The sequence below is a fragment of the Canis aureus genome, chromosome 6 (assembly GCF_053574225.1).
Source record: "Canis aureus isolate CA01 chromosome 6, VMU_Caureus_v.1.0, whole genome shotgun sequence".
Classification (NCBI taxonomy): domain Eukaryota; kingdom Metazoa; phylum Chordata; class Mammalia; order Carnivora; family Canidae; genus Canis; species Canis aureus.
This window is the reverse complement of record NC_135616.1, coordinates 37,644,174-37,659,986: the sequence shown is the minus strand read 5'-3', so window position 1 is coordinate 37,659,986 and position 15,813 is coordinate 37,644,174. Positions and strand designations below refer to the sequence as shown.

Below are 15,813 nucleotides of genomic sequence, written 5' to 3'. Positions count from 1 at the left end.
TCTAAGTGCCCTCAGACTGAGAGACTCTAGAGGAACCCCCAGGGGGGGACCTTTCCAGGGGTCATTTGGCTGAGACATCCCAGAAGGGATCTCACAGGAGCTTCCCCACAGTGAGAGACCCTAGGAGAGTCACCCAGACGGAGACTTCTCACAGGGACCCCAGGTTGAGGCACACTTGGAAAAGCCTTCAGACTGAGATGAGATGCTCTTGGGAGGGCCTCTTCATGGAGACACTTCTAGAAGTACAGGGGAGTCCTAGCAGGAGACACAGGGAAGGGCATTGGGAGACATGCTCCTGACCTCAGATTTCAGGCTTTGGATCCCACCTCATCATGGGCTGGACCCCCCTAACTCCCCTGCCTGTCTTCCTCCCCTTTCCCATCTGGTGGTGAAGGGCCCACTGGGGATGTCATCCTGGGCACTGGATTGGGGTGCAGGAAAGGCGTGGGAGGGAGGGAGGAGTAGGCAGCCCAACCTGTTTGGGGAGGTCACTCCCTGCCAGCTGAGCCATGTGGGTATCTCTTACACTGTGCCCTTTCTGAGCTCCTTCCCCACCTGAGTCCTGACCTCTCAGCTGTGGGGACTGCAGGTTTGAGTGTCCCAGCCCAGACTGTCCCAGCTGGGAGGAGTAGGAATGTATGTGAGACTTGTCCAAGGACAGTGCGGTCCAGGGGGACCTCGCAGCTCATGGGTAGCTTACTCCCTCTGGACCATGAGCCTCTGCTTCTCCTTTCCTGGTTATTGACGAGAAGCCCCTCCACTTCCTGCCCTACAGTTCCTCCAAGATTTCCCCCCAGGCTTGACACTGCAGTGTTGCCAACCCCCAACTCTTCTCTCCCCGACCTCTCCTTCCTTCTCTCCTGCCCTGAGTTGGCCTGCTGGTCTGGAGCCAGGGGCAATCCAGGGTTCCCTCCAAGGGGAGGATGGGCGGGCTTGGAGTTCTGGCCGGTGGAGGGTGGGGCCCCGCACAGCTGGCTCACAGCCCGGATGACTGCCAAAACAGGGGAGGCTTAGGAGAAGGCCCAGCCCCCTGTTTTCTCTCCCTGCCCCCAGGTATAAGCACTAAGCTCAGGTGAGCTGACTCCTAGCCTCCTGTCCCAGCAGCTGCCAGCAGGTAAGGAGATGCAGGGCTCTTTACTCAAAGGGGCTGCCCCCTGTCCAAAGGGTGACACTTCATTATTCTGCCCTAGCCAGCCAGGAGAAGGGCAGGTCCTGGAGGCTGGCGCGTGTGTGTGTGTGTGTGTGTGTGTGTGTGTGTGTGTGTGTGTAGCAGAGGTGAGTGGTGGGAAGAAATGGAAGGGCTGATCTGGGGTGAGGTCCAAGGGATTCCCTCTAGATGGGTGGGCCTGGAGGCTGTGATCTTAGCTCCTGGATCCCCTGCAGGAACTCGGCCTCATGTGGAGTTGGCTCTGGCCTCCTGAGTGAGGCACAGAGTATCTGGGGTACAGCTAGAGGGGATAGTTGAGAAAGAAATGCTGACACCCACCCCCACTGTCTCCGTAGATCCAGGCAGATCATGAACCTTCCGCTCCTCTAGGGCCAGCTGTAGGACGACACAGCTCTCACCAGGACCAGCACACCAGTCACCATGGGACAGTGTCGGTCGGCCAATGCTGAGGTGGGGCCAGTCATGCCTTTCTGTTCCCAGGCTCATCTTCCACCCTGAGGGTCTGCATCCCTGCTGACTTGCCCCCTTTGCCTGTGCCCTAGACCTTGCCCGGGAGACCCCAACTCCTCTCTGGGGTTCACACAGGGTGATGTGTCCACACAAGGAGCCCTCTGGGGAAAGGGTATCTCTGCCTCATGCCGGGACCATCCTGTGTGGGGGCTGTGGGTGACAGGGAGGAGGCCTTGCTCAGCCTGAGGCTCAGGGCAGAGGCCAGCGGGGGCGAGGGGAGCTGTATGCTGGTCTCTGTGGTGGGTGAGAGCCCCTCTGCCTTCCAGCTGTCTTCTGCCCTGTGGGCCTTGGGGGGCTGGGGAGGTGGAGTGTGGTTGGGTGGGCGGGGCCTCCTTAACCCATTGCTCCCCCCTCTCGGGTCCTCAGGATACACAAGACTTCAGTGAGGTGGAGAGGGCCATCGAGACCCTCATCAGGAGCTTCCACCAGTACTCTGTGGAAGGCGGAAAGGAGACGCTGACTCCCTCAGAACTGCAGGCCCTGGTCACCCAGCAGCTGCCCCACCTTATGCCGGTACTTGGTGGGCCTGCCCTGCCCCGCCCCGCCCCAGGCAGCAAGGTCCTGACTTTCCAGGCAAGGGCCGCAAGACCGCACCCACAGCTGGGCTGGCCCCTGCACGAGGGAGCCCTAGCCCTTCCCCTTGCCAATGGCAGGTAGACTCAGGGCCTGCTTCCTGCTGGGCAGGGTGCGGCAGGTGCCGCCTTGCTGAGTTGTGCTGTCTTCCTTCCCCTCAGAGCAACTATGGGCTGGAAGAGAAAATTGCCAACTTGGGCAGCTGTACTGACTCTAAACTGGAGTTTGGAAGTTTCTGGGAGCTGATTGGAGAAGCAGCCAGGAGCGTGAAGCTGGAGAGCCCTGTGCGGAGCAGCTGAGAACATTTCCCTGGGATTCTTGGGGGATGTTGGGGGAAAGGGGACCTTGGAGACTGTGGGCCTAGAAATTAAACTCCTCTCTGCCAGCACCACACGATTCCCCTGTCTGTACCTGCCTCACCTCTGCAAGGGCCAGGCCTCAGCAGCCCTTCCCGGGGTCTCTGAGAGCTCCCCAGAGGCCCCCGCTGAGGGGGGCGGGTGGGGGCCAGGTATGGATTCGGTGAGAGGCTGGGGGGACAAGGATGGTGTAGGGCTGAGTGATTGGGTTACAGAGGAGGGCAGTGGGGAGCTGGGCTACTGGAAATGTTTTGAAGCAGGGGGTTAGAGGTTTGGTACTCAGAAGGGCCTCTGAGAACCTGCCCTTCCAGATCTCTTCCCCAACCCACACGGTAGCTGTCTGTCCAGTGCTACACCTTCCTGCCTCCCGCTCTGCCCCTGGGCAGGAAAAGAGAGAGCAGGCTGAGGAGGGTGTGACTTTGGGGAGGATCAACAGGGTGCTTGGGCATTTAAAGAAGTATGGTTGTTTTGTATCATTTGATGAATAAAAAAATGGAAAAAGTGAAAGATGTTGTCTTGACTGGATGCTTCCCCCTTGGTCCATGGGTGCTTGGGGTGAATGTCAGAGTCCTTGGAGGCACGGGACTTGTGGGGCTGCAGTAGTTGCAGTGAGAGTGAACGGGGACTCACTTCCCCCATGGATTTCAGTGGAGGCCCCAAAGCTGGGAGACCTGGTCCTCTCGGAAGGGTAGGCTTCTCTTTGCCAAGTCACTTGTTCTCTGACGGGAGAGGAGGCACTGCGTGCTCCCCTGAGAAAGCGGGTGTGCTGGAGCCTGGCTGACTGGCTGCAGGGGAATGCTGGGCTGAGAAGCAGGCTGAGCTGCCTGGGTGTGCGCCTAGCTCTGCCACTGACCATCTCTGGAGCTTTGGGCATGCTCCCAGGGTGTCAGTTTCCTCCTCTGTAAAATGGCCTGTCCGTATCTCTCACAGATTTGTTTGGAGAATAATGGACACCTTGCATAAAGTCCTTAGCGGAGAGCCTGACAGAGCCAGCACCCAGAGCTGAGGTCTCTACCGTTAGGGTTTGCTCTGTTGCCTCTATATGTTGAACTGGCCGCTCCCCTTGGGTGTCCTGGGGAAGGGTGGAGGGGTGTTCCTAGGACAATCCTCCACTGCATACTGGGTGTCAGCTCCTGGTGCTTGAGATGGGGGTGGGAAGGCCAGGGGCCAGGCTCAGCCGCTGCCTTCTCACGGGACCCACAGAACTCAGGCAATACTCCTGAAATCCTAATAGCAAGGGGGTCTGTGGCCAGCCAGGCTGGCCTGCAATGCTGACTGAATGTGTGTGTGGTGGGGGGGACCTTGAAACTGGGCTGCTAGGGATCCAGGTGATCAGGGCAGGTGATAGCCTTTCCCTTTCTTTCTCCACTGACTAGGTTCTTTTCCTCAGGCGCTGCAGGGCAAGGAGGGTGGAATCGTGGGGGGTGCCAGCTTCCACCACTCCCTTTGGGGTGGGGGTGGAGGGGTGTTAAAAAAGGTGTGTATCCCTTTAACGAGGGCCCAACCCCAGGGCCAAGTCAAGAGGGATCTCAGTCACTACCTCCCCACCAGCCAGCTCAGCCAGGCACAGCTGAAGGGAGTAGGACAGATTCTGGGAGCGAAGCGGGGAGGAGTCCTGGACCGGCTGAGCCGGGGGGAGCTGCTTGGCAGTGCCAGAGCCCAGGCCCCAGAGCCCTGCTGCAGAGGACGCCATCCCAGGAGGCAGGTGAGCACCCCCAGCCCAGCCTGGGAGGTCTGGGGGCTGCCCGAGAGGCCCTGCCGGCATTTGGGGCCAGGAGAGGGGGCCATGAAAGGGGCCTGCAGACCCCGGGCAGGAAGGTTTGGTTAATTGTTAATTTTCCCACAGGCTGGTTTGGGAATGGAGACATCTGGGGGGGGTTGGGGGCTGGAGAGGCCTTCAGAGGAGCGGCTGGGGCAGCCCCCTCCCCACCCGGATGCTGGTTGGGCTCTCAGGCAGGGCCTGTGCCACAAGGCAGAGCGCTCAGGAGCTTTGTCTCAGCTGCTCGGTCCTGCCTTCAGAACAAGGGCAAGTGCGTGTTGGTGGCGGCTGGGGGTGGTCAGACCTGGACACAGGCCTCACTGGGCTCTGGGAACTCTGTCCTGAGAGAGGAACCGGGCAGGGCCCAGCCAGCCCAAGAGCCCAAGGACAGGAGGCTTATTTCCACTCCGGGACCCAGGCAGATGGTGGCTTGACTGGCTGTGGTTGACGGAGCCACCGGTGCTGTGCCCTGCCCTGGAGGGTGGGGATGAGGGCAGGGGCGCTTGGAGAGGGAGCCCTGGGGGTGCCTGTGCTCTGGGCTCAGGCTTCCTTGCTGACTAGTAAAGAGCTCTCTGGCCCTTGGTGAGACCAGGGACAGCCGGGTGTGTGAGCCGCTACACCATCCTCCAACTCCACTTGTCTGGACAACGCTCCAGAGAAGCAGCCTTCTTCCTCCAGCGACATTGCTCTGAAGCAGAAGTGAGTGCACGGCACCTGGGGGCTCTGTGTGTGGATGTGGGAGGTGGATGCAGTGAGTCCTGTGAGGTCACGGAGGGCGGAGGGCGAGGCAGGGGTCCTGGGGTCATGCATTAGCCTCTGGAACTGGGAGCACAGAATGGGGCCATTAAGGTTGGAGACATTCATTTGAAACAGCCTTGCAAATGGAGTGACCGGTTACTAGCCAGTTTAGATCACACTTCCCCTGTGCAGGGCAGGTACTTGGGGCAGACAAATGAATGAAGAAGGAAATGAGTGAGTGAATGAATGAGAGAACCGGTCGGTGAATGAAGGAGTGAATAAATGAGACAATGGATGAAGAAGGAAATAAATGATGAGAAACAAGTGAACAAATTTGAGGTGGATGGAAGGGACACATGAAAGGCCAAATTCAGGCTTGAGAGAGGGCCAAGCTCTAGAGAGGACAGTGACCAAGAGGTAGAGAAATTCAGGGATATCACTGGCCCCCAGAGACCATTCGAGACTCTGGTGGGAGAGGTGGAGTGTGTGTGGTGGACCCAAGGGGGCTGGGTGTGGTTAGGAGGCACTTGGAGGGGTAGAGCCTAGAACCTGGGGGTGGGAGGCGGGGCTGCAGTGGCTGAGACCCAGGGTCAAGTGTCAGAGCGCCCACAGAGTTTGGGAGAAATCAGCAAGCTGGACTGAGGTGGGCGGGGTTGGGGGGTGGGACCTCTTGGTTGCTCAAGGGATGAATCAGCTGAGGAAGGGACAAGGAGGACATTGGGGGAGGATGGGGGGCTCTGTGTGAGAGGACCCTTTGGAGGACAAGTGGTCCCCCACTCCCACTTTTTGGGCTCTAATGTCCATGTCCACAGCTTGACCCCTCCGGCCTAGTTCCCTCTGGCTGGTGGCAGAATGGGGCAGGTGGGAGAAGCAGGTGTGGTGAGTGAGTGTGGTGGCAGAGCTTGTCTCCTGGTCCCCAGGGGAGGGAAGCAGGAGGACCAGGGTAATGGCACCTGACCATCCCACTCTGATAGCCTTCCTTCAAAAAAAGCTTCAGAGAAGCCCTTATCCAGATGGCTATCACCAGCATTCCCATTTGACTAGAAGAAGGTCGGGGCGCGGGCGCGGACTGCTAGGGACCCGAAACTAGGGTGTTGAAGGAGACAGCAGCTGGCCGACCTGGGTGCCCAGCAGTGTCTGGCCTGCATGGCTGCCAGAGGCCAGGTCGGGGCCAGAGGAGTCTCCCCTGATCAGAGAGACCAGACTCCAAGAAAGGCTATGAGGGGAAGGTGGGTCAGGGTCAGAGGTGTAGTACTCCAAACCTGATTTTTTCCTCTTTCCTCTTGCTGCGTGGTTCCCACAGGGTTCCTCATTTAGGGAAGGAGGTCTGGGATGGTTAAGTTCGGGGGGTTCTCTTCAAACTCTTGAAGCTTGATTGGGAGTAGGCTTGGCACACAGTCCCTGTGGAAGTGAGTACAGCTTCTGGAACCCCCAGGAGTGCTGGCCGTGGGCCTGGGCCTCCCCTGACTAGGGCCAGTGGAGCAGCATTTTGTGGATCAGAACTTTTCTCCCTCTTCATTGGTGTTAGGATGTTTGTATGAAAGTCTCACAAAGATGGGAACGTTGGACCTCACAGTCACACACTTGATAAATGAGGAGCATGGGGAAAGAACGTGGTTTCTTGTAGTCCCACTTCCACACTCCGTCCTCTGGCCCTAGACCAGAGTGGTCAGGTGGGCGAAGCAGGGACAGAAGGCAAGGGCCCGTCTCAGAGACACCCTGGTCTGTTCCTCTCCCTCAGCCCACCTCTCTCCCTCCATTAGGGCCTCGTCCCTCTGGATGTTCCTCCTTCATAAAGAGCTTCCTAAGGGACAAATGATAGAAGGGTGGTCAGGGGCTCTGGATATCTGGTTCCAGGGCTGGAGGGAGGTATCATATCTATAGAACGTCTACCTCCAGTAAGCCACTGGGCCAGATGATGCAGGCAAGGGGAAAGGTAGAAATTAAAAGCAGGGAGCTCATGGACCTAGGATTTTAAAAAATGGTCCTAAAGTCTGTGAGTTGTGCATTTTGGTTCAGAATACACAATGGTTGCACATAAGAAACACTATCCTTGCCTCAGGAATTGCCTGGTACCTGGGGAGACCAGATCCTGGAAGAGTCGGCAGCCCCTGCCAGTGCGGCCTGGGAGCCTGTGAGAGCCAGGGAAGCAGAGGGACGCTGGCAGGGCACGAGGCTCTGCTGAGGGAGGCCTGGCCAGCAGACCTCTCTTCCAAGTTGGGGCACACGATGCTCAGGCCCACGTAGTGGCTGTGTCTACCTTCCCTTGTTGGGACCTGATGGGCAGGGTGACTAGCTCATTCCTGGGCTTGGGGGCGGGAGGGGAGGAGGTTCATTTGCCCGGGTTCACTTGGGGGGGCTCTGGGCATGGGCGGCGACTCCTGGAGTAGATCCGCCTGTTCCCCTCATATCCTGTTATTCTGAAGGCTGTATCCGCTTGGACTGAGTGCCTTTTGTCCTGGGATGAGGGGGTGATGCGTGTAGTCTCTGACTGGCTGCAGCTGCCTCCAGCTGGGGCAGAACCAGGCCTAGCTCCTCCTTAGGTAATGGGGCAGGGCTCTTGGCGCCTCCTATGTATTTGGGGGTGGATATTAAGGAGGGCAGGCTAGCGGGAGGTGGCTGGGGGTCTGCAGAAAGTCTAACTCAGTGAATGAGGACATTGTCCTTTCCTTTCCCTGGGCTCCTGCAGTCCCTGTCCTGGCGCCTGGCTGCAGGGACTGGGGAGGGCCTAGGTGCCTGCCCTCGCTTTGCTGCCTGGGGTGGGGACATGGCTTCTGCCTCCTGGCCCCTCTGGCTTGTCCTCACAGTCTGTAGCTGTGCTGCTCCTGAGGAGGGCCCTGGGTGGGTCAGGTGTGGAGAGAGCAGAGGGATAGGACCTACTGCTCTGGCTGGGGCCCTGACAGGCCCGGTGCCTGGGGCTGGGGCAGGGCCTCGGGAATGTGCTGGGGGAACCTGCTGGGGCGGTTTAGCTGGTGAGCGCCTGGATTACGGCAGCAGCCACACACTTCTGTCCCAGGCCCACCCAGCTGCCTGGCTGCCCCAGTCAGGCTTCCCTGTCTCAGCCTCATCTCTCCTGTGGAGCACCTGCAGGGGTGGATGGCGGGCAGCAGAAGGATGGGGGCAGGAGGCTGCAGGGGACTTGGCCTGCAGGGTCTCCTCACCTCCCCTGTGCTCTTGATGTCCAGGCCCTGAGGAGTGAGGCGGTGAGATGGCAGACAGCTACACGGAGCTGGAGAAGGCGGTCGTGGTCCTGGTGGAAAACTTCTACAAATATGTGTCTAAGCACAGCCTGGTCAAAAACAAGATCAGCAAGAGCAGCTTCCGGAAGATGCTCCAGAAAGAGCTCAACCATATGCTGACGGTGAGGCACCCCCCAAACCAGGGTCCCACCCCCTACCCTGCCTGGGCATGACCAGGGAAGGCTCGGTCCACATCTTCCAGGGCAGCAGCGCTCAGGCCAGAGCCCCAGGCCGGACTCCTGCCCTCAGCGCCGCTGACCCTCATTCCTCTTCAGGATACGGGGAACCGGAAGGCGGCAGACAAGCTCATCCAGAACCTGGACGCCAACCACGATGGGCGTATCAGCTTCGACGAGTACTGGACCTTGATAGGTGGCATCACCAGCCCCATTGCCAACCTCATCCGCCAACAGGAGCAGCAGAGCAGCAGCTAGAGGACCCCTTCCGGCACCCCTTCATGGCACTGCCCGGCGCCCAGCCCTGGTGCTCTTCCCGGCTCCCCCCTGCCTCCTCCACCCCCCTGCCCCCACCCCTGCTTCTCCCTCCAGACCTTCTGCTGGCCCTTTGTGAGTGTCTCAGTCTGGGGGTGTCCCCTAAAGGACTTACTTCCTGGAGCCAGTTGGCTCTGGGGGCCCCTCTGTGAGTTTCCGTGCTGTCTGGGGACCCCACGGGATTCCATGTTCTGTCTGATTCCTGGCCTCTCCTGACCTCTGGAGGTCAGCTTGCTGCTTGAGGTCTTCCTGCTGAGGTGGCAGCAGCAGCCCTTGCCCCCTCCTCTCAAGGCCTGTGCTGGGTGCAGGGGATGCCTAGGGGTTCCCCTCAGCTGCCAGTGAGTCGGAGGACAGCTGAGCAGGCCTGGGCCTCCACTGTCCTGCTCACTGAGGCAATGACTGCATTTGGAATGTGTACCCGTCCCACCCGGTCCATCTGTGACGCTCATTAAAGCCTTTCCACTCCCTGGAGCATCCTCATTCCTTGGTGGTCTTTGCCCTGGGCTCTGAGGCAAGGGGGGATCTGGCCAGACAGAGAAAGGAGCCAGAACGCTTGATCCTGGCAGGGCTGTTAGACTCCCAGGGCCCTCACAGCTCACCAGGGCCCTCACAGCTCACCAGGGCCACACATTCCACTTCGGGCACACAGGGTGTCCCATCAGGTCTCCTTCCAGTTTTCTGAGCAAGCAGCCGCCACCCTCGGCCTGGAGTCGCAAGCCGTGCTGGGGTCCTGAATCCTTCTCAATAGATCCTTCTAATAGTTTGTGTAACCGGGAAGTAGGAGTGAAGAGGAGGGACAGAGTGGCCAGATCTGGACTGTGAGGTGGGGACGATGCTGGCTGCCCCCTACACAGGGACAGTGCCCCATGGCCCCCCAGGAGGGGAGGAGACCCAGCCAGCAGGCTCTGATCAGGGCTTTCAGTCTGGGGCTAGGTACTCCAAAGTTTCAGTCTTCAAGATGTGCAGGCACAGACACTTTTATTACACTCCATTTACAGATCCTCAACTTCTTAGGATAATCTGCTCAGGACAGGTCTGTAGTCAAGGTGGCACCCCCACCCCAACGGCCCGTCCCCAGCTCCCCTTTGCCTGTCCCAATGTCCCTAAGTGGGGAAGAGCTTGTTCACATTTCTTGGCAAGGGGGCTCTCTATCTTATTGTGGTAAAACACACGTAACGTAATTTCATGCCCAACAACTTTCAAGTTGTACGTCATGGTAGTTACCTCCCTGCACTTTGTCGTGGTCCTGCAGGGCCTGAGAACTCCCACGTGCCCAAGACTGTGCCCATCCTGTGGCAGGCCCCCTAGCCCCTGCCAACCACTACTCCACTTTGTGTTTCTCTGAGCTCAGTGACTTTAGATAGATAAGTGGAATTATGCCATATCTGTCTCTTTAGGGTTGGCTTATATCATGTCGTATAACATCCTCACGGTTTATCCCTCTTGTTGCGCACAACACCGTTTCCTTCTTTTTAAAGGCTGGCTAATATTCCATTCAATGTGTACCATATTCTTTATCACTCACCTGTGGGTGGACAGACATGCAATTCGCATCAGTGTCTTGGGAGCACTGACATCTCTTCAAGATTCTGTTTTCTTTCTTTCTTTTTCTTTTTTTTTAAGATTTTATTTATTTATTCATGAGACACACACACACAGAGGCAGAGACACAGACAGAGGGAGAAGCAGACTCCTCGCAGGAGGAGTGGGCCTCGATCCTGGGACCGGGATTACACCCTGAGCCAAACAACCTGAGCCAAAGGTAGACACTCAACCACTGAGCCACCCAGGCGTCCCATTCAAGATTCTATTTTCAATGCTTTTGAGATATACCCAGAAGTGGGATTGCTGGTAGTTCTATTTTTAAATTCTTGACGAACCTCTACACTGTTTTCCACAGTGGCTGCACCCTTTTGCATTTCCACTGACAGTGCCTGATTTCTCCACATTCTTCTTTTTTTAAAAAAGATTTTATTTGTTTATTTGAGAGGGAGAGAGAACAAGAGAGAGAACGAGTGGGGTGAGAGGAAGAGGGAGAAGCAGACTCCCCACCGAGCAGGGAACCTGATGTGGGTCTCAATCCCAGGACCCTGAGATCATGACCTGAGTTGAAGGCCAACGCTTCACCAACTAAGCCATCCAGGCGCCCTGATTTCTCCACGTTCTTGCCAACACTTGTTATGTTCTGTTTTACTGATAGTGGCCATCCTAATAGGGGTGAGGTGATATGTAGTGGTTTTGATTTGCATTTCCCTGATGTTGAGTATCTTTTCATGTGCTTATGGGCTGTTCGCATATCTGCTTTGCATAAATGTCTATTTGCCTTTTTTTTTTTTTAAGATTTTATTTATTTATTCAAGAGAGACACACACACACAGAGGCAGAGACACGGGCAGAGGGAGAAGCAGGCTCCATGCAGGGACCTGATGTGGGACTCAATCCCGGGACTCCAGGATGATGCCCTGAGGCAGATGCTCAACCGCTGAGCCACTCCGGTGTTCCCTGTCTGCTTATTTTTAAATGAGGTTATTTGTGTCTTGTTGTTGTTGTTAATATTGAGTTGTAGCAGGTCTTTATGTATTATTTTTAAAAAAGATTTAATTTTTAAAAATTTTATTATCTTTAGTTATGTTTTTCAAAGATTTTATTTATTTATTCATGAGAGACACAGAGAGAGAGGCAGAGACACAGGCAGAGGGAGAGCCCCAGGGAGCCCAATGCAGGACTCAATTCCAGGACCCCGGGATCACATCCTGAGGCACATCTGAAGGTAGATGCCTAACCATTGAGTCACACAGGTGTCCCTTACTGTTTAAATTTAATAACTTTTTTTCTAAGTAATCTCTATACCCAGTGTATGGCTTAACCTCACAATACTGAAATCAAGAGTTGTCTGCTCTACTAACTGAACCAGTTGGGTGCCCCTTTATATATCCTTAATATTAACTTCTTGTGCAATGTATGGTTTGCAGATATATCTCCCCTCTTGTGGGCTACTTTTCACCCTGACATTTCTTCCTCGCTGCAGAAGTTTTGAAGTTTGATGTAGTCCCATTTGTTTATTTTTGCTTTTGTTACCTACCTGCTTTTGGTGTCATATCCAAGAAATAATTGCCTGTTACAATGTCATGGAGATTTCCCCCATGTTCTCTTCTAGGAGGTTTATGGTTTCAGGTCTTATGTTTAGGATTTTTGTTTTTGTTTTTGTTTTTTTGTTTTTAAAGATTTTATTTATTTATTCATGACAGACAGCGAGAGAGAGAGAGAGAGAGAGAGAGAGAGAGACACGCAGAGGGAGAAGCAGGCTCCATGCAGGGAGCCCGATATGGGACTTGATCCCGGGACCCCAGGATCACGGCCTGGGCTGAAGGCAGGTGCTAAACCGCTGAGCCACCCAGGGATCCCCTTATGTTTAGGATTTTAATCCATTTTGAATTAATTTTTGTATGTGGTATAAGGCTGAAAATCATTTATTTGACCAAATAAATGAGGCTTTATTTCTAGGCTCTTCATTCCATTCAGTTGGTGTATATGCCTGTCTTTATTGTCTTTTTGCCACTTCCATACCGTTTGGATTACCGTAGTTTTGTAATATGTTTTGAAATCAGAATGTATGACACCTCCAACTTTGTTCCTCTTTCTCAAAATTTTTTTGACTATATGGGGTCCTTTGAGATTCCATATGCATTTTAGGATAGTTTTTTTCTATTTCTGCAAAAAAAACACCCTTGGGGGTTTGATAGGGATTGCATTTAATCTGTATATCACTTTGAGTAAGACCAACATTTCATCAATATGAAGTTTCCCAATCCATGAACATGGAGCTTCTTTCTATTGATCTCTTCTTCCTTTCAGCAGCATGTTCTATGGTTTTCAGCAGATGAGTCTTCTGCCTGGTTGATCATTTGGATGTCTTTTATTTCTTTTCATTACCTGATTGCTGTGGCTAGGACTTCCAGAACTGAACAGAAGTGGCGAGAGGGGTGTCCCTGCCCTTTCCTGACCTTAGAGGTGAAGCTCTCAGTTTTTCACTCTTGGGTATGATGTTAACTGTGTGTTTTCATATATTGCCTTTACTATGTTGAGGTTGTTCCTTCTTTTCCTAGTTTGTTGAGTGGTTATCAAGAAAGGGTGTTGAAACCCAAAGTATTTTTTTTTTAAGATTTTATTTATTTATTCATGAGAGACACAGAGAGAGAGAGAGAGAGAGAGAGAGAGAGAGAGAGAGAGAGAGAGGCAGAAACACAGGCAGAGGAAGAAGCAGGCTCCACACAGGGAGCCTGATGTGGGACTCGATCCCGGGTCTCCAGGATCATGCCCTGGGCTGAAGGCAGGTGCTAAACCACTGAGCCACCCAGGGATTCCCTCAAATGTTTGTTCTATATCAGTTGTGATGGGCATGTGTTTTTTTCTTTTATTCTGTTAATGTGGTGTATTATGTTTATTGTTTTTTTTTTATGTTGAACTTTTCTTGCATCCCAGGGATAAATCCCATTTGGTCATAGTGTATAAGTTTTTTAATGTACTGTTGAATTTGATTTGCTAGTATTTTGTTGAGGATTTTGTGTTAATATTTATCAGGGATATTGGTATTTAGTTTTCTTATAGTGTCTTTGTTTGTGTTTGGTATCAGGGTAATTCTGGCCTCATAGAATGAGTTTGGAAGTGTTCTGTTCTCTTCAATTTTTTTTTAAAGTTTTATTTATTTATGATAGTCACACACAGAGAGAAAGAGAGAGAGAGAGGCAGAGACACAGGCAGAGGGAGAAGCAGGCTCCATGCACCGGGAGCCTGACATGGGATTCGATCCCAGGTCTCCAGGATCGCACCCTGGGCCAAAGGCAGGCGCTAAACCACTGCACCACCCAGGGATCCCTGTTCTCTTCAATTTTTTGGAGGAGTTTGAGAAGGATTGGCATTAATTTTCTTTACATGTTTGGTAAGATTCTCCAGTAAAGCTGTCTGGCTGTGGGCTTTTCTTTGTCGGGAGGTTTTTGATTACTCATTCCTTAGGTCTTTGCAGATTTTCTAATTCTTCATGATTCAGTCTTGGTAGGTCGTGTATTTCTAGGAATTTATCCATTTCTTTTATGTTGTACAGTTTGTTGGTGTGTAATCGTTCACAGTACTGTCTTATGATTCCTTGTGTTGTTTCAGCATTAGCTCTCATGTCTCCTGTCTCCTTCCTTCCTTTCCTCCTTCCCTCCCTCCCTCCCTCCCTCCCTCCCTCCCTCCCTCCCTCCCTCCCTCCCCCTTCCTTCCTTCCTTCCTTCCTTCCTTCCTTCCTTCCTTCCTTCCTTCCTTCCTTTCTTCCTTCCTTCCTTCCTTCCTTCCTTCCTTCCTTCCTTCCTTCCTTTTTTCTTTTTTTCCTTCCTTTTTTCTTTTAAGATTTTATTTATTTATTTGAGAGAGAGAGAACACAGTTAGGGGGAGGAGCAGAGGGAGAAGCAGACTCCTTGCTGAGCAGGGAGCCCAATGCAGGGCTCCATCCCAGGACCCTGGGATCATGACCTGAACTGAAGGCAGACGCTTAACCCATTGAGCCACCCAGGTGGCCCTTTTATTTTTTACTTTTATTAAAAAAAAAAATTAAGTAATCCCTATGCCCTAAGTGGGGCTCGATTTCACCACCCCAACATCAAGAGTTCTACTGACTGAGCCAGCCAGGAGTCCCTGTGTTTTCATTTTATTTGTCTTGAGATATTTTCTGATTTCCCTTATGATTTCTTCTTTGGTCCTTGGTGGTTCAATTTCTACATATTTGTGAATTTTCTAGTTTTCCTAGTGCTATTGATGTCTAATTTCATTCCACTGTGATTGGAAAAGACACTTGGTTCTAATCTTCTTAATTTTGTTAAGACTTGTTTTGTGGCCTAACATGTGATCTGTCTTGAAGAATGTTCTATGTGTGCATTCTGCTGCCATCTGTGTGTGTGATGGATCCACCGCACATAGTGCTAAGTGTCTGTCTCCTTACTGCTCTTCTGTCTAGTTGTCTATTTGTATATAAAGAGACAATGGATGGTGTCAAACCATTGTGATGTTTAGATTGTATTGAACAGACATTTATTTATTTATTATTATCTTTAAAGGTTTTTTAAAAAGATTTATTTATTTATTTATTTATTTATTTATTTATTTATTTATTTATTATGATAGAGAGAGAGAGAGAGAGGCAGAGACACAGGAGGGAGGGAGAAGCAGGCTCCATGCAGGGAGCCTGACGCAGGACTCCATCCCGGGACTCCAGAATCAGGCCCGGCCGAAGGCAGGCATTTAACCACTGAGCCACCTGGGTGTCCCTGAACACACATTTAAAAACAGTTTAAAAAAAAAAACAAAACAAAAACAGTCTTAATGGGGGCACCTGGCTGGCTCAGTTGCTTGAGCACCTGACTCTTGGTTTCAGCTCAGGTCATGATCTCCAGGTCGTGGGACTGACCCCCATGTTGAGTTCCACATTCAGCATGGAGTCTGCTGGAGATTCTCTCTTCCTCTGCCCCTCCTGCAGCTCACTGATCTTTCTTTCTTCCCACCAAGTGCTCTCTCTCTCTCTCTCTCTCCTTCCCTCTCAAATAAATAAATGTTTAAAAAAAAAGTCTTAATGGTTTTATTTAAAAATGTTACAACACTTAGGGGTACCTGGGAGACTCAGTCGGTTTTTGAGTTCAGATCTTCATCTCAGGATCCACACTCGGCATGGAGCCTTATTTTAAACAAGAAAAGTCATGACATCAGAAATATCCTCTGTAATGATTTAAACTAATGACAAAAAAAATTAGCTGTTCAAAATACATTCAAGGTAGTAAGTAGTGTTTTTTTTTTTTTTTAAGTTTTATTTATTTATTCATGAGAGACAGAGAGAGGCAGAGACATAGGCAGAGGAAGAAGCAGGCTTCCTGAGGGGAGCCCCATGGAGGACTCTGTCCTAGGATCAGGCCTTGAGCCAAAGACAGACACTCAACCACTGAGCCACCCA

At 52.7% G+C, this 15,813-nt stretch overlaps 2 protein-coding genes across 6 annotated transcripts; both read left to right on the top strand.

The window, feature by feature from the left end:
* Window positions 1–1,039: 1,039 nt before the first annotated feature.
* S100A14 (S100 calcium binding protein A14) lies at window positions 1,040–3,114 on the top strand. Its single transcript, XM_077900742.1, has 4 exons — window positions 1,040–1,114; window positions 1,538–1,618; window positions 2,045–2,191; window positions 2,413–3,114. The coding sequence occupies exons 2-4, from the start codon at window positions 1,589–1,591 to the stop codon at window positions 2,548–2,550; spliced, it is 315 nt and encodes a 104-aa protein (XP_077756868.1). The 5' UTR covers window positions 1,040–1,114; window positions 1,538–1,588; the 3' UTR covers window positions 2,551–3,114.
* A 997-nt stretch (window positions 3,115–4,111) lies between these two features.
* Window positions 4,112–9,305, top strand: S100A16 (S100 calcium binding protein A16). 5 transcript variants are annotated; one of them, XM_077900727.1, is made up of 4 exons: window positions 4,112–4,312; window positions 4,959–5,065; window positions 8,290–8,465; window positions 8,619–9,305. In XM_077900727.1, exons 3-4 carry the CDS (start codon window positions 8,313–8,315, stop codon window positions 8,775–8,777), a joined length of 312 nt encoding a protein of 103 aa, XP_077756853.1. In that variant the 5' UTR covers window positions 4,112–4,312; window positions 4,959–5,065; window positions 8,290–8,312; the 3' UTR covers window positions 8,778–9,305. The 5 variants fall into 5 exon arrangements, with proteins under 5 accessions (XP_077756853.1, XP_077756854.1, XP_077756852.1 ...); XM_077900728.1 differs by having other exon boundaries at window positions 4,954–5,065; XM_077900726.1 differs by lacking the exon at window positions 4,959–5,065 and having other exon boundaries at window positions 4,115–4,312.
* Window positions 9,306–15,813: the final 6,508 nt, after the last annotated feature.